This window comes from Antechinus flavipes, chromosome 1, assembly GCF_016432865.1.
Source record: "Antechinus flavipes isolate AdamAnt ecotype Samford, QLD, Australia chromosome 1, AdamAnt_v2, whole genome shotgun sequence".
In the NCBI taxonomy this organism is placed as follows: Eukaryota; Metazoa; Chordata; class Mammalia; order Dasyuromorphia; family Dasyuridae; genus Antechinus; species Antechinus flavipes.
In genome coordinates, this window is record NC_067398.1 from 498,097,102 (window position 1) to 498,118,908 (window position 21,807).

The 21,807-nt window shown below is 35.1% G+C and overlaps 1 protein-coding gene across 1 annotated transcript in view; it reads right to left on the reverse strand.

The window, feature by feature from the left end:
* Positions 1-19,683, reverse strand: part of COLEC12 (collectin subfamily member 12) — a 213,733-nt gene extending 194,050 nt beyond the window's left edge. The window contains exons 1-2 of the mRNA XM_051970368.1: positions 19,353-19,683; positions 939-989 (exon numbers count right to left, since the gene is read on the reverse strand). Of these exons, the coding sequence (XP_051826328.1) occupies positions 939-989; positions 19,353-19,359 (58 nt within the window). The 5' untranslated portion in view covers positions 19,360-19,683. The remainder of the gene's footprint in view (positions 1-938; positions 990-19,352) is intronic.
* Positions 19,684-21,807: the final 2,124 nt, after the last annotated feature.

The window sequence follows — 21,807 nt, forward strand, 5'->3', positions numbered from 1 at the left end:
TAGTTTATGTACTGTCTTTGTGTCCAGCTCTTCTCTTTTCTCTTTTTTTCTCTCTCTCTTGTCTTCCCCCCATCTCCCCATCTCTCTCTGTCTCCCTCCCTCTCTCCTCCCCTCTCTCCTCCATCTTTCTTTCTTTTTCTCTCTTTCACACCACCCACCAAAAAAACATCTAGACAGAGAGAATTTGCTTTTCCTTGAACTTTCTTTAAAAACTTGGAATGGTTTTGGGTTGTTGTTTTGTTTTGTTTGTCTTTTTACAAATCTGAAAAATCAAAGTAGAGAATCCATGAAATGCATCTCAAGACAGTGTCTTCAGGGCTATCTGATTTATGACTCCCAGTTTGCATCCTGATCAAGAAACATGAAGGAACATACTATTGATATGTTGATGTTAATTGAAATAATAATGGTTGGGGTTTGGGTGAGAAATGAATAGCAGATCACATATGGGAAATGTAGCTATTCTCTTAACAGCTGAATCAAGAAATCTCTCGTGTTTAACCTCTATCTTGTTGAAAGTTTAACTATCCCATCTTTACTACTTCTTCATCTAGCTAAAATGTCAATCTTACATTCAGTGAATAGCCCCTTGGAGATTCCATCATCCTAATTTTATTTAGTTGGTACTCTTATAGTTGTTACAGTTGTTAGAAGTTTATCCCCCTCCTCCAGAATGCATTTCTCTTAAGAAACATCTCCCTTGAACATATCCCACCATAGCTCATCTACTGGCACCAGTTCCAGTTACATCAGCCACTGATGGACATCCCATTGTCAAGTAAATATAAAACAGATCCATCCCAAGAACCAGAGAAATCCATCAGAAAAATCTCTGCTTTTTTCTCACTCAATGCTGATCTTTTTGTGATTATTCCACAGTTCTTTACTCTAAATCAACATCAATACACAAGGAAGGAGAGATGGTATTCATTACTTACCAAACCTCTTGTAACCGAAGGACTGTACCTCCTCCTCCTCTGCAAAATCGTCTGTAAAATAGAAAATTGATATGTTAGCAGTGGAAGACACTGTTGGAAGTGAAAATATGATTCATTAAGTATCTGCTTAAGTGATTAGGATATTTTCATTTGATTGATTTTATGGGCATTTTTCCCTTCAGATATGTTGAACATGGATGAATACAGACCATCTTTTCTAAAGGTACTCTCACATCCAATGCACCTAATATAAATTCCAATAGATGTCAGAGAAAGCTGTAATTACAGCTCTCTTAATCTTTTTCCCTAAGATAGAGAGTTTCAAGTCATTAAAATGTCTAGAAATATTACTAATAGTTTACATTTATTTAATATACGATAGAGACAGACATACAGATAGCTAGATAGAGTTCAGATATCTTTTTTAGAGTAGTTTCCTGAATAGCCTGCCACTCCTCCAATACTTTTACTGACACATTCAAAGCTTTCTTCACAACCACTCTGAGAATTAGTAATAGTATTCCCATTTTAGAGATGAGAAAAGATTCAGAGGTTAAATGACTCACAATTATGCAGTTAGTAAATGGCAGAGCTTTTGACCAATTCAAGAAATATTTATTAAATTCCAATTATATGCAAAGCATTGTATCAGAGAGAGATACAAAGATGGAAAAAGACACTGCTAATAGCTAAGTAGGTGAATGAAACATGTATGCAAATAATTATAATACTAATTAGAATGTGTTCAGTATAGAGAAGAAATCAAAAAGCAAGAGAGACTTGGAGGAAGGAAAGGAAGTGATCACTTTACCTTCAAGAATCAAGGAAAGTCTTGTGCATAAATCAGCAAATATTTACTGATTATGAGCAAATCAGAATATTCTACTATGGAAACATAAAACTTAAAAAATGAAACATTCTTGCTTTCCAGGACTAACCTTATTATCTACTGCATGGCTGGAGATGCTACAAGTATCCACTTATAACACCAGGGCAAAGAAGAGTTGGAAAGAAATCAACCTCATCAAAGGTCGAAGTAGCAAACACGTAACCTTGCAAGCCAACACTCCTCACAACACTCTCTAGTAAGGCCTAAGCCAGATGTAAATATATATGTGGGAAATATTTAGCAAAATAAATAAAAATACAAGAAAACAAAAAGATATTTTTAAACCAAGTTATTATAGAACGACAAGACTGTATGTTGACCTTATTTGATATGAGTTTCTATTTGAATTTAATACCAGTGATCTAGGGAATAATGGAAATCTTTATGGAGGAAATGACATGGGAGCTGAGCTTTGAAAGAAAAGAAAGATTTCAAAAGACAAAGATAAGAAAGGAATCTATTCCAAGTATAGGGGATGGCTTCTATCAAAGCACAGAGGCAGGATAAAGCTGGTCAGTGCTCCAGAAAAACTAGCAATCCAATCTGGAATTTTGAGTGACCAGAGGAGGATGTTTTGAAATAAAGTTGGAAAGAAAGGTTGGAGCCAATTTTGAGAGGATCTTAAGTCCACTTTAAAGAATTATATTTTATTTTAAAGGTAACACGGAGGGTCTTTTACCAGTAGACCTATGCCATTTGGAAGATGAATTTTATCAGCTGGATGATTGACTGGAAAGGCAGCAATATGGCAGCAGAAAGAACAGAGAAATGGAAGGCAATGGCTCTACAATGTACGAGTGCACAAGGGAAGAAGAAGGTCATTTGACTTCATGTCCAGTGTTTTTTCCTTTTTATTGCTCTGCTTATCCAATGAAAGTATATGACAAACCAGAGAAGCACAAGTAATTTCCTTGTTGTTTGGAATTTTTTGGTCACTTCACAAGAAAAAAGTTTTAGACAAATTTGGAAACAACTGAGCCTTAAAAGTTATGTAGGCCAAGTTATCTTCTAAATAGCCTAAAATCCTCCTCCTAAATACAGATAAATATAAATGCTTCACATTCCAGCGGACTGTTGCCTCCCTATTCTATGAGAGCTAAATTCTTGAGACTTTCCATTTTAATGTTTAAATTAGGTGTGGTTGTATGGTCAGTATTTACCAGCATAGATTTTATTGCTTTTTAAAATCACAGACATTTAATGAGAAAAATTAAGCCTTAGCATATAATATCTAGGGCTTTGGGGGCTCTAAGAAAATGATTATTCATCATGATTACATTTCACAAATATACTCAGTTACCATAATTTACTTATTTGTTCTTTATTTCCACTGGGTTCCTTTGTGATCTTAGAATGAGTTTAGAAGATAAATTATTTGATTAACTCATATAAAAATGCACCACTTCAATGATCCAGAGCTTAGTCCAATCCTCAACCATTAGTAGGAAATTAATAAACGTTTTTTGACTGACCAATTGATCCAGAAAATAATTCCTTCCTCCCAAAGGCCCAATCGCTTGTCTGAAATGCCCTGATGGATCAGATGGTGTACTTGGAGTACTCACTTTTTGTGAGAAAACATTTTAAGAATGAGTATTTTTTTTTTAATCTTGTATTTTGCCAATCCTACTCACTGAGAGGAAAAAGATGATTGGTTATCTGTAAGGATGCCCTGATTAAACAAGTGAATTGGTATTTCTGCCACATGGATCCACAGTAGTATGTTGTATGTCAAAATTTGTTGACAAAAAGAAATAATTAGTATTCTATCCTTTTTAACTAACCTTGTCAGTTGGTAATTTGAAAGCTGTAGCTCCTTTACAAACAGATCATCCAAATAAGGGCTCAGGAGACATAGGGAGCCACAGAGGATAATGGAATGGAGTTTGGGAATATGGATTAACTCAACAAGGTTATGAATGAGAGTGGGTCAGTCTAGTTGTGTACAAGCTCAAGATAAGTAGTTAAAATAATTTTTTTTCATAAAAAAATGTTTTCAGCTAAGGCAGACATACGATGGCTTTTCAAGACTCAAATGGATTTGATGATGTTTGACTTAGCACATACAACCTTACAGTATCTCCTAATATTTTTCCTCAAGACATGAAGAAACAAGCCAAGTGCACCCTCTTTGTGGGTGTCATGACACAACAGTGAAAGTGCCAGAATACTTTCAAAATCTTCCTTCAGGCTTCTCAAACTCAAACAATCTTTTTCCTAAGAGAGTAGCATCTAATTTGATACCCTTCTTAGGTCTCCCCAGCAGCCTGCCACTTTTCCAGTACTATCTTTGACACATCAAAGTAAAACCAAGTACTAGATTCCTAAACAAATAAGGATTTAGTTGAAATTCAAAACCCAGGGACTGAAGTTGCTCTAACTTTGTTAGAGCTATCTTTGACAGCAACTTGTCTGCAGGGAAGATGTGACCTTAACAAATTGAATAACAATAAAAGTTTTTTAAAATTTAATTTAAGATTTATATCAAGGAGAACGTAGTTTTTGGCTTTGACAGATGCATTTTAAAATTTTAATACCTATGAGGTATGCTGTGTTTTGCTGGACTGTTTTGAAATGTGATTTTTTCCCCCCTCTAGCTCCCCTTGGTAACTGGCATAGAGTCAATCTGGCTTGAGATCATGTGATATGGTATGTTGAACAGAATTCTACTGCTGATTTATCCTTCAAGTCTTAGTAATAGTAATGCAAGTTCAAGTACAGCTTATTTTTACTATGTTTATAGAATCCAAAGTCTTCTAGATTCTAGAAAAAAATTCAAATGAGAGAGGTGGATTTTTTTTTGGAGACAATCTGTGAAATTCAGGAACATCTCTGGTACTTCCAATCTTCTCCCCTTTCCCTCTTTCTTAATTTCAAATATTTAAATGCAAGTTCTCTGCTTTATTATCAGACACATGTCTTGTGTACTTTGATTCTTTTCTTGGCTTAATATTGTTAGTGAACCCCAAAACTATGGCTTGCTATCACGGAAGCCATTTCAACAGTGATATTTTCCCTATGATGCCAAATGGATGCAAATCATGAAATACCATGTTCTTGGAAAAATTATAATCACAAAAAAGAAGCCACAGAAGCACTTGTATTTCTCTTAATGTTAGTGACCCCTTGCTCCCTATCTGAATTATTTCCAATCTACGGTGTATTTATCTTACAGAATTGTTTGCACATTATCTCCCCACTAGACTGTGAATGAGATCTTTGAGCACAGGAACTATTTTTGTTTTTCTTTGTATTTTCAGGGCTTAGTACTTTGCCTGTAACATAGTAGGTTTTTAATAAATGTTTACTGACTTGTCTTGTGATGACTATAAGCACAGTGTGATATATTACTGAAGAAGACCTGCCTATAAGATGTAGTATGCATGACTTTAGAAGCTCCAGTTACATGACATGAATAAGATATAACAATTTCTCTTTGTTTCATGAACCTCTTTATAACATTCCTTGCCAATAGCCTTTCAACCTCTGCTTGGACACTTTTAATGAAAGGGAGCTCAGTACTTCACAAGCAATCTATTTACTTTTAAAAAACTAATTGTTGCAAAGCATGACAGCCCAAATGATACACTGGTACTCCTCAAGATACTAAAACAATAAAAGGAAGGGCAAAATATTGGATAAATTTCCTGTGGATATTTGGACATGATATTTGGACGTGAGATATGGAACATGGAGGAGGACCAATGTCAATGAGATTAAAGATTCTTTAAGATAGCCATGTCCAAATGTTTGAGTCTCAGGACCCCTACTGAAAATCTGACAAAGAGCTTTTGTTTATGTCTATTAGAAATTAAAACCTCAAAGTAAATATTGAGAAAAATAAAAATTATCATCTCCCTAGCTGTCAGAATAAAATAAATGATCCATCATAGACTAATAATAATAATAATTAATAACTAATAATCCATCATAGATTACTAGGGTTTATACAGGATCCTTGGGGGTCATTCATTCTCTTTCCATATCTTCCATGAATCTTTTTATAACATCCTTGGCCAGTAGTTATTTAGCCTCTGCTTGAACACTTTGAATAAAAGGGAACTTACTACCTCACAAGCAACAAGTAAAAAATTATACTTTTTAATTATTAGGAATTAAATTATTAATTGGAGGATGACTAAGCAAGCTTGACATATGTTTTGGACAAGTGTGGGAAGACTTAAATGGATTAGTATAAAGCAAGAAGAATCAGGAAAGTACTATGCATGTAGTAGGGGAATGGACCATGAGGGTCTGGTCTTTCAAACATGTGTAGTCTGTTCTTCTTGTTAACCATCCACAACTGTGCCTGAAGATTCTGCTTCAAGAAAAGCAGAATGGAGTGTCCTGCCCTGCACTTCTAAGCATGTTCAGTCATTCTGTGATGACTGTCAATTTACTGTGTGATGATGGAAAACCTTTTAATTGCCTGCTAAGTCAGAACTGAGTATGAACACAAAAAAGTACTCAGGGACCAAATTTTCCTTCTTCCTTCTTGCCAGCTACAAGGTAGCTCAAGAAGGCTTAAGAAGGGAAGGAAGATTTTCTCTTGCTCCTTCCACCTCTACTACTAGGCCAGCCCAGAGCAAATGGTCTCCTGGCTAGCCTGGGTCTGGAACAAAGTCACCTCCTTTCTATATTTTTTCTCTTGCTACAGGGATTTGTGAGGACTTTCAAAACCAGAGGAGTCACCAGAAATACAGAAATACAGTGCAATTATGAGAGGTAATTTGTGGGATACAGATCAGGAAATGAACTTGGTAGTCATGCCCTACAAGGGAGAAATTCATCCATAGTTTGTGTTGCATCTGGGATTTGATGATGGGAAGTATCTTTGTAGTTACTAACTTAATTTTTGTGGAGAGAATGTGCTTGTTTGGGAAATATTTTGCATTTCAGGCCATGCCAAAACTTTGTGGTAAATAACCCTTTGTCAAAGCTATATTTGATTGATTTAACATGAGGAGATATTAACTGACACAGTAGGTAGAGCACTACACCTGGAGAGGAAAGGACCTGAGTTCAAATGTATTTTCAGACTTAATAGATGGATGATTCTGGGCAAGTCACTTAACCCTATTTTCCTCAGTTTTCTTGTCTGTAAAATGAGCTAGAGAAGGAAATGGCAAACCACTCCAGTTTCTTTGCAAAAAAAAAAAAAAAAAAAAAAACCAACAACAACCCAAAATGGGGTCATGAAGAAGAGAACCCAACTAAAACGACTGAACAACAATCAAAAACACCTATCTCACAAGGTTATTATGGAAAAAAGTAATCTGTAAACCTTAAAGGTACAATGAAAATATGAGTTATTACATATAATCGCAGCTCTAGGACTGGACCTTAGAGGCTATCTAATCAAATTCTTCATTTCAAAAGGAAAGATATTAAACTCAGAAAGGATTGAATGACTTGCTGAATTTATAAGTTATAGAAGTAGGATTTGAACCCAGTGTCTCTAATTCCAAAGCCAGCGATCTTTCCCCCAAGCCATATTTCCACTTTATCTTTAAATTTTTTAAAATTTATTTCAAATAATGAAATAAAACAGGAATTTCTATAGCATGATAGAATTATAAAAATATATTTCATATAAAAATATGAACTACAAATATATTATATACAAATAACTATTCCTCTTAAATATATAACAAAATTATTATGTAACTTTCTTAACCCCTCTTTTTTTCCTTCTTTCTCCTTCTCTCCTTCCAGATGTCCATACCATGCTGCCTTTTTATGAAGGATTACTGAATGGGCTAAAAAATTGAGCCAGAAGATCTCTCTAAGATTCTTCATACTTTTGACTCTATGGCTGGTTTGAAAATATATAGCTGCTATGACAGAAAGGAAGAATTTTAGATGTAAACTTTGCTGCTAATTCAGAACCACAGAGAACCTCCAGCCTGTGGAAAGTAGCAATGATACCAGGGGTATTTGCTGTCACAAAAATCTATGCTTGAAGGCTCAAGCTTGGTTTGGAGATTATATTGCTGTTCCATCTTTGTTCTATTTTTAAAGTGTGTTATTGTTGTTGTTTTAATTATATACTTTGGTTTCAGTTTGACCTGGTTCACTAAATTCTTAGTTTCGTTTGTTTCGTTCATAGTTCAATCAAGAATGAATACCAGAACTTCAGTCACTCCTTATAGTACATTCTACATTTGGCTCACTATTCAGTTGGACTCAAGTCCTCATTTATGGGGATTCATGCCCTATGATTAACCCAGTAACACTAATGAGGAATTCAGACACCTAGTCACAACACAGGCATACCATGGAAAATATACTCCTGCACAAGCATTCCAAGGATCCCATTGCCAGATGATTCATGTAAGATATTTGATAATGAAGGTTTGTTTTCATTTGCTACTTTTTATGTTTTCCCATAGAATGTCAACTTCTCAACAATAAGAGCTTTTTTATTTTTGTCCTTGTATCAAAAGAGTTTAGCACAGTGCCTGATACATAGTTGCCCATCCTTTTCAAAGAGGACCATGACATCAGAGAGATGATGCCATGACATGTAAGTAAATTGGATATAAGTGAGGGGGGGCTATGCAAGATCACCTGCCTCACTCTCCCCTCCAGAGCCATCTGGGTCCAGTGGCAAGATATAGATAAGGATGGTTAGTGGTTCTGGATGCAATGGAAGATCTTGGTAGGTGCTTAATAAATACCTATTGATTGATTGATGTAAAAAATGAAGAAAAGTGATTCTTTAAAATGTATTTCATATATTTTAAGTTTATGTTTGGGAATATTTGTTCTTTCTAAACTTTTTAAACTTATTTCTAAAACTTATTTTAAAGCATATATAGTTTATTATGTTATTTTCTTCTTTTCCATCTGCCTTTCTTGCTGGTTTCTTTAAAGAATACTGCAAACATATGAAATTAATTTAATGAGGTATCACTAATAACTGACATTTATGATTTGTAAAGGATTAACTATATTTGCCTTTTTCCTCTGTAGCCTCAGGTTCTTCTCTTAAACAGTAGATGGACTGTGTAGATGTTTAATTATTCATGAATTGCTAACTAGCATCATAAGAGGTGAACTTGAGTTACTTTCAATCACTTTCTGGATTTCATATTTTTCAATCAGGAGAAATAATGATTTATTCAAAAATAAGAATGACATACTACTGGTATGGTAGATAATTATTAAAAAGATAACAAGCTCCAATGCTTGTTTTGAGGATGAACAGAGATAAAGCGAAAAAGAAGGTCTTGTTTATTCTTTCATGCTTGAACAAAGTTTAGGAAAGTCTCAGGCATTTTTTTTCCATTAAGCTAGTTTAGAGGAATAATGACTTGCCTCTGATTTCTGGACGCAGAAAATTAAAGAGTAAAGAAATAAATTGTGTGCTGGGAAAAGTGTCTTTTGACAGGGAACTTAATACTCAGCAAATTAAATGGAAGATGACTCTCATTTTCATTCAGAATGTCAGAAATTACCATTCTATCATTTTTTTAGCTTTCTGAATCCCTCACTGAAAAAAAATTCCACAATGCAAGAAGACTTTAGCCAGAAGAATCTAAAACAATTATGTACCTCTGTAGACACAAATGCTATGTAGTTAGAAATACATTCTATGGTGGAAAACTGATAAATGTGCTTTCTTTTAAAATCACTTAACTTTATTTTTAGTTTATCTAAACAATTCTCCTAAAAGCCAAGAGCTATATCCCTCCAATTAAGTGCAAATGAAGAGTCCAAACTGGGCTTATGAAACCCAATTCAAGTGAATTCTATGTTAAATCTCTTTGTTCCTACCTCCCACATAGTGATGTCATTTGGGTCCTCTTCAAGAAAGAAAGGACTAAGATAATGACAACAATCACCACCTCCCACATTCAAATGATAACATTTTAGAGAGCTTGGTTTGGTGCTAAAGGTTAAAATTAGATATTTTAGATTCTTCTTAATTTAATCATTTTTGTCCTATTAGATTCATGTAATTTGAAAAATAAAGTGACCACACAAAAGTTTTAAAATAATCTAAGATCTAGAGCAGATATAATCAACATCAGCAGGAATATCCATAATGATGAAATTATAACTCCTTGAGCTGGAGAAATTGGTAATATCTGACATTCATATAGTGCTTTAGATTTTGCAAATTCCTTACATAATTTATTGACAACTCAGTACCCAAAACAACCCCACAATGTAGGTGCTATAATCACTATTACCCTCTTCTTATAAAGTAACAGACTTTGAGAACTTACAAGACTTACCCTTGGCTAATAGATTATAAGTATCAGCGGGGAATTTGAACTCATATCTTCTTAATTCCAAGTCTATCACTGTATTCATGCCATCAAGCTAGTTTTCCATATGTCAAATGCACAGACCTCAGGAAAATGGTTTTGAAGAGGGAGGGAAACTGTTCCCTTTAAGATTATCACTCTGAAACTGTGTTCCCTTTTGATCTGTGATCCCTTTTGGAGTCTCCTCCCAGATAGGTTATCTTTTGGGGATGCCAGACCCTTTGATTCAAGTAGAAATCTTGGTTAAAAAGTACCTCTTTGAAGTGTTGTTAATTCCAGTAGGAGATCTGGGCTGGATACTGATGGGAACTTGGCTTCCTTTTCAACCTGACACCTCAAGACTCATTTAAAGGGTAGTTTCTAAACTCACTCCTTGCAGAAGGTCCCAAGCAGCTTGTTAGGACCCTGCCCACTGAGAAGGCATTCTCTTCTCTGTGTCAGACTCCATTTCCCTAATAGGATTTTGACACTATAGAAGTCAGTCTTTTAGCAAAACTGGCTTCCTGTCCAACAATAAACTTTCATTTTTGCCAATTAATATTTCAGACTTCATGAATTCTTTCATGGAGAACCTGTGCACCCATCATCCCAAGGGGATTTTAACATCTCTCTGATTGCCACTAACCTCATCAGTTTTTGGTACTTTGTAGGTTTTTATTTCTCGTCTTATATGACAGGATCCAGCATTTTATTTGTAATTCAGTCAGAAATTAAAATTATGATAAAGAAAATATAAGTAATAATAATGCTATTGTTATTAGGTATAAAGAAAGTATAACAAATGGTAGTGACATTATCGTTATAATTATAATGAAAACATGGAAAATGTTCCAGAACAGGGAAAAAAAAGATAAATAGCTCAAATCTAGTTATACTAAGGAAAAGAATACTACAAAAATAGGACCTAACTTTAGAAATAAAATGGCACTGTATTTTATAAAGAATGCAAAATGACTGAGTAAAAAGAATATAGATTTGAATATTTTAATAAATAGAAAAAAAATCACACTTTATTACTTATCCCTTGCACATAAAAGTTTATTGCTTCCTCGCTGATTACAGAATTAAGTCCAAATTTTACAATTAGACATTTTACAATCTAGTGCTGATCTAACTTTCCAGATTGCTTTCTTCTTATATTGTTACAGACAAGCTCCTTCCTATTCATTGATTCATTCATTCAATCGATCATTAACTATATTATTAAGCACCTATTATGTATAAGACACTGGGAATATAATGGATCATCATTTCCTTTAAAAATGTTTTTGTAAGATTCCTGTGTTGTAAAACAAAAACCCAGGGCCAGACAAGTGAAGAAATTTCCATAAATCTTATGGAAGATAAACCAGTGATTTACTTTGAATTTCAAATTCTTGACCTCTTTGATCAAGTATCCCTTCCCTGACAAGAGGTAATAGTGTACATTTAAAAACTCAGTAAAATAAACTTTTGATGTTTTGAAGTTTGAGTCAGATGATTGGTTTTTCATGTCCTCTACCAATTACAAATACCAAAAAGGAATATTGACTTAATTTTCATGATACATCTAAATATCTACATTAGTTGTTGGGTATTCATATAAATTCACTGGTGGTTTAATTCTATAATATTAATTTCTAGTTGTGTTGGCATTCCTTGCTATGGATTTTTAAATATCAAATTTTATTCCCCTAAAATAATCTACAGGACATTTTCAAAGCACACACTAATTTTGGCTGTTCACATTCCATTTAATTAAATGAAAATTATATCATTACTTAAAATTACATTTTTTCTTCCCACCAGTTTTAGATGGTTTATGTAGTTAGGAAGAAGTCTGCTAACAAGAATACAGAATAAAATGTTCTTTCTAGAGATTGGTATATATGAATATACATGTACATACAATATTACACATATATAAACATATAAAAGATATATTACTGACCTTCATCATCACCAATTTATGTTTCTTACTGATCACCCACCATGTGTTATGATTTATGTCTGGAAATTTTACTGCTGACAATATTTAAGTTTTTTAAGGCAAAACTGTCAGCACTGCTTATGCTCAAATTGTTTTCAGTGGTGATGGCTAGCAGTGAACTATCCACATTTATTCATTCATCAGTAAATACAACCTCCTATGAAATGAATTATACTTGATTCAGGCCTAAATTCTGCCTAAGGGAGTCATTTCTAATGACAAAAGGATTAATGTCTTTACCAGAGCAGTGTAGAAGGAAAATGACTGGGTTTGGAATCAAAAGGTTTGTCTTGGAGTCTTGGTTTTGCCAAGCAAAGATTTTGAACAAGTCCTACTTACTTCTTCTGGACTTGTTTCCTCATCTGCAAAAGTTTGCTTATCAAAATGAGAGCCTGATGGACTGCCTCCACTTCTTAATCTTTCCCTCCACAGTGAAGAAAAAAGCTTTTTTTTTTTTTTTAATAGTTTTCCTTTTATCTAACATCATTCCCTTAGTCTTGTAGAGAAATAGCCTTTGCATGTGCTTTTTCTTAAACAGTCCAAAAAATCTTAGACAAGCCTTGGAAGAGCAAAGGATGATGAATCCAGAATTTCAGGGAAGGTAGACAAAGGGGAGAAAAGGGTGGGGAGGCACACCATTTACTGATGCATGTTAAAACTCTTTATTACCAAACAGCATTTCAAACATGTTTATATGCAAAAGCACAAAAATATGCGGCTGAACACCATGTTTTAATAGCAATGTCTTTCCTCCCCTGTGTTAAATTAGTCCAGTGGTTCTATATGTATGTTGTAATGTGTGGCAGTTGTTTTCAGCTGTCTCTTAGGCAACAAATGCTGCATCGTAACTCACAAACATCCCCAAAGTCAGAACTGGAGAATGTAATTTAGGAATTACATACCTTATTTTAGAAGAATCAGAGATCCTTTAGTAAGGGCTGTGAATAGTTATCAGAAAATCTTACCAAGATTTATAAACGTGGTTCCATGCTGGGGGAATGTACCTGGCTATCAATTAATGAAGCACTTCATGTTTTAATTAATTTAAAAGAATCCCAGAACCTCAGCAACAGAATATATCATTTGCTCTTTGCAAATTTATAATGATGTAATTGTTTTGCTACTAGTTATTCCAGGGATAGAGGAAATAGAAATGGAAACAGCTGTTTGCTGAACTCAGTAGACTGGTGTTGATGTTACTCATAAGAGGAGTGTGCAAATGTTCTTCATTGAAAAATATTAGTTATCTTAAATATGACACCCAGATTTAAACATCAGAACTAGAAAACCAAATATGTACCTTAAAAAGGCAGTAGAAGAACATACATAGGAGCTAAATTTTCTTTGGCAGTATAATTCTTGAGGGGCCTATTGATTTTATGTATGGTTAAAGCATGCTTTACCTTAACACTTTAAGACTGTTTTAGAGGGTTAATATTGGATTCTGTGATTCTGGAAATGATAAATATTCGTGGAATTCTGGATTCCTGAGTCATGAGTTAGTCATTAAAAGACAAAAAAAATTTCAGTAACTGCATTGGCAATATTGCTAATTGTTAGCTATTGTTTTTGTCTTTAGCTTAGAGGAACTCTCAAGTGGATTATTGACCTCGAGAATATCAATAGCAGATTTTGAATTCCCAACTCTTTCCTTGTAACTCAACCATTTTTTTTTTTTTTGGTATTTACTCAAAATACATAAAATAATTCTTTAATGATTTATTTACAGGAAAACTTAATTAGGAAGATAAATCTGTTTTAACAAAAAATTTATCATGATGCAACTTAAGGCTAAATTTGTATGTGAAACTTTGAAATTGGTTTTGTGTTCCCAATACTCAACAAAAAGTCCAATACATAGTAGATAATACCTAATAACTGTTTGTTAATTGACTGATTGATTTAAAATTACTTATCATTTTTGTAGTCCTCTCCATTTATAAAGATAATGAAGAGTTGATTATGCTTCAGTTTCATCAAACAGCCCCAATTTTTGGACCTATCAGAGAGTTAAGAAAAAAATTTCTTTTCAACAAAGATGTCATAAAGAACCTTTTGAAAAATCAGGATAAATTAAGTCAATGACATGGATCATTATCCCTCTTTTACATAAAGACAAACTACCTGGGAAATAGTAAGTATTTGAAGAGGTTTTGAGTTTGATCCCAACTATTCCTACTATGTGATCCTAACTCCACTATCTACATGTATAGGGTCTGGTCCTGGCAAGGAGAAGGCTTATATCTTCATGTGAGGAGGAGATATAGTAGGGGCATGTTTGAATGACATCAGATGAGGAAGGAAGAAAGTGGAGTTCTTCTAAATGTCCTCAAATTTTTCAGTGAAGTATAAAGGGAAATTTTTAGGTGAGAGAATGGAGGAAGAAGGTTTAGTGCATTATTTGAAGAGGGATCAGAAGATTTGAAACAACCCTGGGGAGAATGGGAATAACAAATCAATTAGGAAGGAATAGAATGTTTTCCTTGCTGACCCAGTTGAGATTAGATAACATAAATTCGTTATGGACCCAGTGAGCAGTTTTATGATTGGCTCTAGCTCTACTCAAGCAGCACAAAGATAGCAGTGAAGGCAATATATGATGTGAGTAATACGGGATTGGAGTTTAACAAAATTTGATTGGTGACAGTACAAGGAAGGAAGGGATTCATGAACAGAAGACAATACAGAGTTGAATTGATTCACCAAAGGGAGTTAAGTTGGTTTACCAAGGGAAGGAAGGAGAATATAATATGAAAGGAAGGTTTTGAAAAGTAACAGAAGTGGTGGATTAGGAGGTAAATGTTTAAAAACTCATTCTCTTTAAAGACATACTGAGTATAATTACATTTAATTTAATTTAATTTATATTTAATGATCAAATGTCTACATCATTTTCTTAAAACCAACAAAACAATGGATCAAACCTTGATTTATATCATTTAACAATTTCTGAGGCATAAATACTTATGGTGAAAATTTAATAATTGGTTCTCTGGAGCCAGTTCAGTTTGGCTCCAGCAACCCCTTGGGGGGAGGTTTAATGAATGCCATGGTAAGGATGAAAATCGGAGTTAGATATTGCATAGGGAAAGACAGACTGATAAAAGACTGTGATAAGATAAAAAAAAAATTTGAGAGCATGGACAAGGAAGTAAGACATTTGTGGGCTGTGGCAAACAAGACTTTCTTGCTTGCACATATCTCTCTCTATAGCTGAGATGAAAAGTAAAAGTAAGTTAAAGAAATTCAGTTGATTGAGTAATTGGGAAATTAGGGTTTTTGAGGGAGCACCCGTATGATGATGAAGTCCCCTTATATTAGGGTAAGAGATTGAGAAAAGAAGACTATGAACCAAGCACTGAATTCAAAGGAAGGAGGAAGAATTCTATGCCATTATGAGCATGTCTATAACATTGACTCAATATTTTACAGTGAGGTAATGACAAACTGATAAGTAGAGGCCAATGTCAGTCCTACATCTGAATCTCTAATTCAATACCAATATTTCACATAAGAACAGAGTTTCATATTTAGAAGGGATCTCAGAAACCATCTAATCCATACTTTGAAAAAAAGAGAGAGAATGCCCTCTAGAGCATACTGGCATTTGGCCTCAAGAACTTCCAATGAAAGGGAAACTGCTACCTCCCACTGAAGCTTGTTCCACTTTGGAATTACTCTGTTAACAAAACTGGCAACCCCTACCCTGACCTTAAGCCTCTCTTAATGGAACCTAAGCTCACATTAGCTTTTGTGATTCTCAAATGACACACAAAGGGTAAAACAAAATTGTAAACAGGCAAAGTTTGCCTTTAACACCATTGCATCCTTATTTTCATATTCCATTTCTATCAGCTACTTTTCCCATCAAATTTAAGGGTTCTTCAAATTGCCCCTGAATCTTTAAGGTTATACTAGCTGGTATAGAATTATAGAATTCTCAATTTGAGAAGGATCTTAGAAACTAACATCTACCAAATCAAGATTAATGCCTTTAATACTCCTGGCAAACGATCATCAAGAGTTTGTTTAATCTTAATCCAGTGATGGGCAGTTCACTATTCCCTAAATCAGTTCGTTCAATTTTTTGGCTGCTCTAGTTAGGAGTTTGTTGTTACATGATTGCACATTTACAACCTTTATCTGATTGCATACTATCTCAGGGAGAGAGGAGGAGAAAGAGGGAGGTATGGAGAAATGGAATTTGGAATTCAAAACTTAAAAAAAAAAAAAAAAAAAAAAAGCAAAAAACCTTTTTTTTTTTTTTTTTTTTTTTTTAGATTCATCTTTTTGAGTTCAACTCTAGACTCAAACACTTATTGGTTATGTGATTTTAGGCAAGTTACTTAATCCTGTTTGCCTCCATTTCCTTATCCTACAAAGTGAGCTGGAGAAGGAAATGGCAAACCACTCTAATAGCTTCACCAAGAAAACCCCAAAATGGGGTGACAAAGAGTGAGACACAATTGAAATGAATGAATCATGAAAATTGTAAGGAAGTGTTTGTTCTAGTTCTGCCCTATGGAATCAAATAGAAAAAAAAATCTAATCCTTCTCAATGCCATTTATCACCTTTAAAGACATCTATCATCTCCCTTCCCCTCTCCCCCCAGCTCCCTTTCAGTTCTTTTCTCCAGGCTAAATATCCCTAGTTCTTTCAATTGAATTTCATGTTTCCTCTTATTTTCCAGTCCTCTCATCATCCTTGCCACACTCCCCTGGAAAATTTTCATCTTATCAATGTCTCTCCTAAAATGTGGCACCTTGAACAATATTTTATATGTGATCTGACCAGGACAGAGTATAGCACAGCCATTTCTTCTCTGGTTTTGAACATTCTGTGTTTATTAACCCAGTCCAAAACTGAATTAGCTCTTTCAGCTTCTCTATTTCATTGCTTATTCATATTATGTTTGCAGTCTGCTAGAACACTTGGTCCTTTTCCAAATAGGCAACCCCTGGTAGTGCCTCCTATGAGTGTCCCATGCTCTGGACTTTTCAGTTTCTAGTCCCTATTTTCTATCTCTAGTGTGTTTGATTTATGTCCGTTTCTCTCTGCTAAGACAATTCCAATAAATTAATTCAAACTGATATGTTAATGGCCAAAAGAATTAATTCCCCAGATGATATTTACAATTTAACAGAGGCCTTTAACGTAAGGTCTTATACAAAGTATGAATAATTTCAGGTCCTACCATTAGGCAGTCAAGTGGGAGAGATGTTTTTGGACAAGAAGTCTTTAGACATCCCTCAAATTTTACCACAAAGGAAACTGGCTGTGAGTGCACAGTGGGTAAATAAAGATTCTTTTGATTTTTTGTAGGCTAGTCCAATTTCAATGCAAATCTTCTTAAAATAATTATTTAGTAGGTTTTTTTTTTTTGAAGAGAAAGTGAGAAAATACATTTTTTTTAAACAAGAGTAGAATCACAACTACAAAGACCATCGACAAACCCATTTAAAATGTAATGGTTATTTTATATTCTATAAAAAGCCCAGTCTTTTCTTTGTAATTTTTCAGAAAAAATAGGAGGACCTGGAGTACATGGGAGCTGGTGATTTGCCCTGCCAAAGTGGTCCTCAGGTTGCAAAGTCTGAAAGCCATGGTGATAAACATGCTTGCTGCCTTTGGTGATAAGCAAAGGAAAGAGTGAATTCTGTTCCAAACTGATATGAATGGATCACAAAAGGAACATTTAGCAATCTGAACACTCCCCCTTTTGGTAACTGATTAAATGATACTAGGCCTATTACCAACATGAGAAAACATAACCCTGGAGCTACTATACTCAATAGGAAAAAAGTTCCCTTTTAGAGAGTTTTCTTTACCTGGGTTGTGGTAAGTCTCTATAGGAATCTAAGGAAGGTAGAGACTAAAATAACAAGGGAAAATAGAATAATTCATGTAAAATTGTCACTTAACAATATGGTATAGTTGCCTTTTAGAAGAGTGAGTCTTCATAGTGCCAAAAGTTTCCTTAAAAGTGTGTGTGGGCTTACCAAGCTCCACCCTTTAGACAGCAACTCTGGCAAACGAATAAGTGATCACATCACTAGTCTTTTGAGTTCTGGAAACTCAATGTAACTGTATCCGGATGGCATTTTTAAGTATCCAGCTACCTAATTTGAGCTCTGAACTGGTGCCTGCTTGCATGTTTATTGAAATGTGTTGTCTTAAACAAAACAAAAAAGGAAACTTGAATCTCATGTATATACAATTGCATGCTAACCTCTAAACAATTTCCTTTGATGCCCACGCTATAATTATTTATCTGAGATATAAATCATGATTCTGCTGACAAAACCCCAAATTTCCCCTAAACAGAAGGATGCCTTGCAAAATCCTTCTTGTTACTCAGTTTTTTTAAGGTAAGATATTATCTGATACTTCCGTAAACAAAACTTCTGGAGACCCACTCCAGTGGAGCCTTAAAGTAAATGTGTCACAACTAAACCACATGTGTGCATCAAATAAACTTAAACACACAAGTAAACTTAAGCTTCAACTTTAAGAGAATCAAAACCAAGAACAGCTATTTTTCCAGTCAGTGGATCTTATGAAGAAAGATGCCAAATACATTTCCCAAGCCAGCTAAAAACCTCCACTGGCACCTAATCATTGCCAGATGTTTAGAAGGCTCACCAAGAACATCACAAAATCATGGAGCAAACACACACTCACCCTGCAACATACCAACCTCCCCGGCTGGTAAATTGCCCAAAAAAAGAAAAACGAAAATATAGGAAAGAAGCTGGGAAATGCTTGAGAAAGTTAAAGGAAAAAAAAATGACTGGGAAGAATTATTACTACTCCTCTCTCCTCACCATATTTTTTCAATTAAAAAGTTGGAAACTGGAATCCGTAAACAACTACTTAGGGTTTCAAACTCCTTCAGAGAGACAAGGGGGAGGTTGGGGGAGAAATACTTCCAGAGATTCACATCCAGTCTGCATGCTGCGTAGTCCTCTTTAGAGGTACACATGAACTCGCACACCCACGCACGCGATTTGCGTGGGTGCCCCAAAGGAATGGGACAAGAAGTTCATGCGAGATAGCTACCGAGCTCGCTCCCTCCTTCCCTCCCTTGCTTCCTAAGCTCTCTAGCAGAAGTCTGAAGCAGGTATCTCTCTCTCTCTCGCCTCTGCCCAACGCTGGACCGCCAGGTACTGACAGATGCCCCCCCTTAGCCTGAAGGCAGACAAGAAAAGCTAAGAGATGGAGCCTTCCCAAACTCCTCACCCCTTAACACCCCCCGTGTCCACCCCGCTCCTTGCCTGACCTTTCATGTTGACAGAAAAGAGGAGCCTCCTGAGAGACTCGAAACGCCTCTTAGACTGAAGTTTGCTCGAGTCCTTTTTCTTATTGTATTTCCATGTTCAAGCACCGGTGGGACGGTGCTGCTGCTGTTCCTGCTGTTGCTGCTGCTGTTGCTGCTATTATTTCCCAAAGTGATTGTTGCTGCTGACTGGTAAACGTGCCTGTTGCCGGTCCTCCTCTCGACTAGTCAGCCAGTCCTCTGAGCTCGGGCTCTGCGTCCCGGGCTCTTTCCAGTCTGAAAACTTGGAGATCGCACACCACTCACTCACCCGACCCGACGAAAGGAGGCGCAACTCACAAGAGCATCCCCTCCCCTTTTCATCCAATCCTCAGAGCCAAGGGGAGAGGGAGGCGAGAAACCTGGGGGTAGTAGCTGCAGAGCTCTTTCTTTTCACTTGATCCTCTTCTCTACTTTCTCTCTTTAGCTTTTGTTTCTCTATCTCTCAATGTCTCCTTTGCGTGATAACCTGTGTTTACTGGGCTCGTGTTCCTCCCTAATTAACTTTCCAAAATTAGGCTGCCCCACCAAAGACCGTCAGAGCGCCTGGGAAGATCACGGACTAGAAGTTTAAGATAAATTGGATATGGTCCAACAAATTAATTGCTTGTTCTTTAGCCTTAACTTTGCCGCTCAAGCATAGTAACGATCAAAAGTTCACTTTACACTAAAACATTGTGAAAAAAAATACCTTATAACAAAAATTATTTATAACAAAAAAGCACATACAGAGCATCTCTGCATAAGTGATACACAACCTGAATGCTACAGTTAAATATGAAAATGGAAAAAGGAAGTTTCAAAGATGTTGAGGGAGATCTGCGCATCCTCTTAGGACAATTCTGGGAAAGACACGGGCAAAAACTGCTTGGAATGAGAAGACATGGAGTGGCTGAAATTCTCATAAATGAAATATCTGGATAAGTAGTGTCAAGAACATATTTAAGCACTGAATTGTTTCTCATAGTACTTTCATTACCAAACAAGAACCTCTCAATATATTGAGAAAAAGAGAGTTGAAAAAAATCTTGCTTTTAAAAAATTACTTTTTTACCTACTGTCCCAGAAATAATCAGGAACACACATTTATTCCTTAGGTATTGGACTTGATCTGTTCCTTTGCAAAAAGGAGATAACTAATTCAGGACATTATCATTATACCCATGAAATGACAGATCCATCCCTGTGGTTTATAAAATGCTTTACATGTGTTTTTCTCTTTGATCCTCAGAATTCCCATTTAGAGTCAAGAAAGCTGAGACACAGAGATGGTTGAAATAAACTTAGCAGGTAGGGAAATCCTTTCCCCTGACCACCATTTTTTAAACTTGTGATCTCATTAATGTAGGGAACAACTTATTAAAAAATTCTCAACCATTACTGTTCTTTTGATAGCATCTCTGCAACTTGTGTTTTTATGGAATTGTCTGTGAGTGCCAAAAAGTTAAATAAAGTGCCCAGGATCACACAGACTATGTGTCAGAAAAGGGATTTGAATACAAGTCTTCCTAAATCTGGGGAAAGCCTTCTAGCTAATACAGTATGCTGTCTCTAATTTTACTGGGGTAAATGGGGAAACTGAGGCACAGAATGGATAAATGATTAAAGTCCCATGGCTAATAAGTGGTAGAACTAGAAATGGAATCCAGTTTTTGTGATTTTGCCCCCAGGAATTTTTCCACAACATCATGCTGTTTTGTTTTTTTTTACATCCATTCTCAATTATTTAAGGAAGCCTATGAATTTGCATGTGTTCCCAGAAACCACTAGAAGCAGACCCTTTTGCCAGCCTGTTTTATAAATAAATAGAGATCCAACAAAATGCCATATTTTGGATGAGTATTTTATTCAAGTAATATGAAATACTACCAAAATATGAATGTATTAGGATACCAACAACTTTGGAATCTATCCATGAAATAGTTGCTTTTCTATTTATTCATATAATAGTTTGAAAAAATATAATGTGATCCAATAAAATTCAATAAGAATTCCCAAGCAGAAAAAACATTGGACAGGGACAAAGAACAAATTGTATTATTTATGTTGTTAATGTTTATGTGTGATATGTAGTCTTCTGTTTCACTAAACTTTAAAAATTATTTATGGTTTTGTATGTGATGTTATTCCTTATTTTGCTCATTTGATTGTTTTCATTCAATTCAGCTGGTTATTAAGTTTATAATTCTTAAAATTATTTTCTAAGAAATAAGTATAAAGAGGCAATATATTACATTCTTCTTTTTTAAAGCAGAAAAGTGTATCTTATAGCAATAAATAGTGATCAGGAAATATCTTATAAGGCCAATCTCTAATCCAGGGGAAAGAATTTGGAAAAAAAAAATAGAAGACAAAGCCAGACTTCATACATCAAGGAAGAAGATAGAGGTATAGCACCTCTGCTATTGTTGTTCAGTTG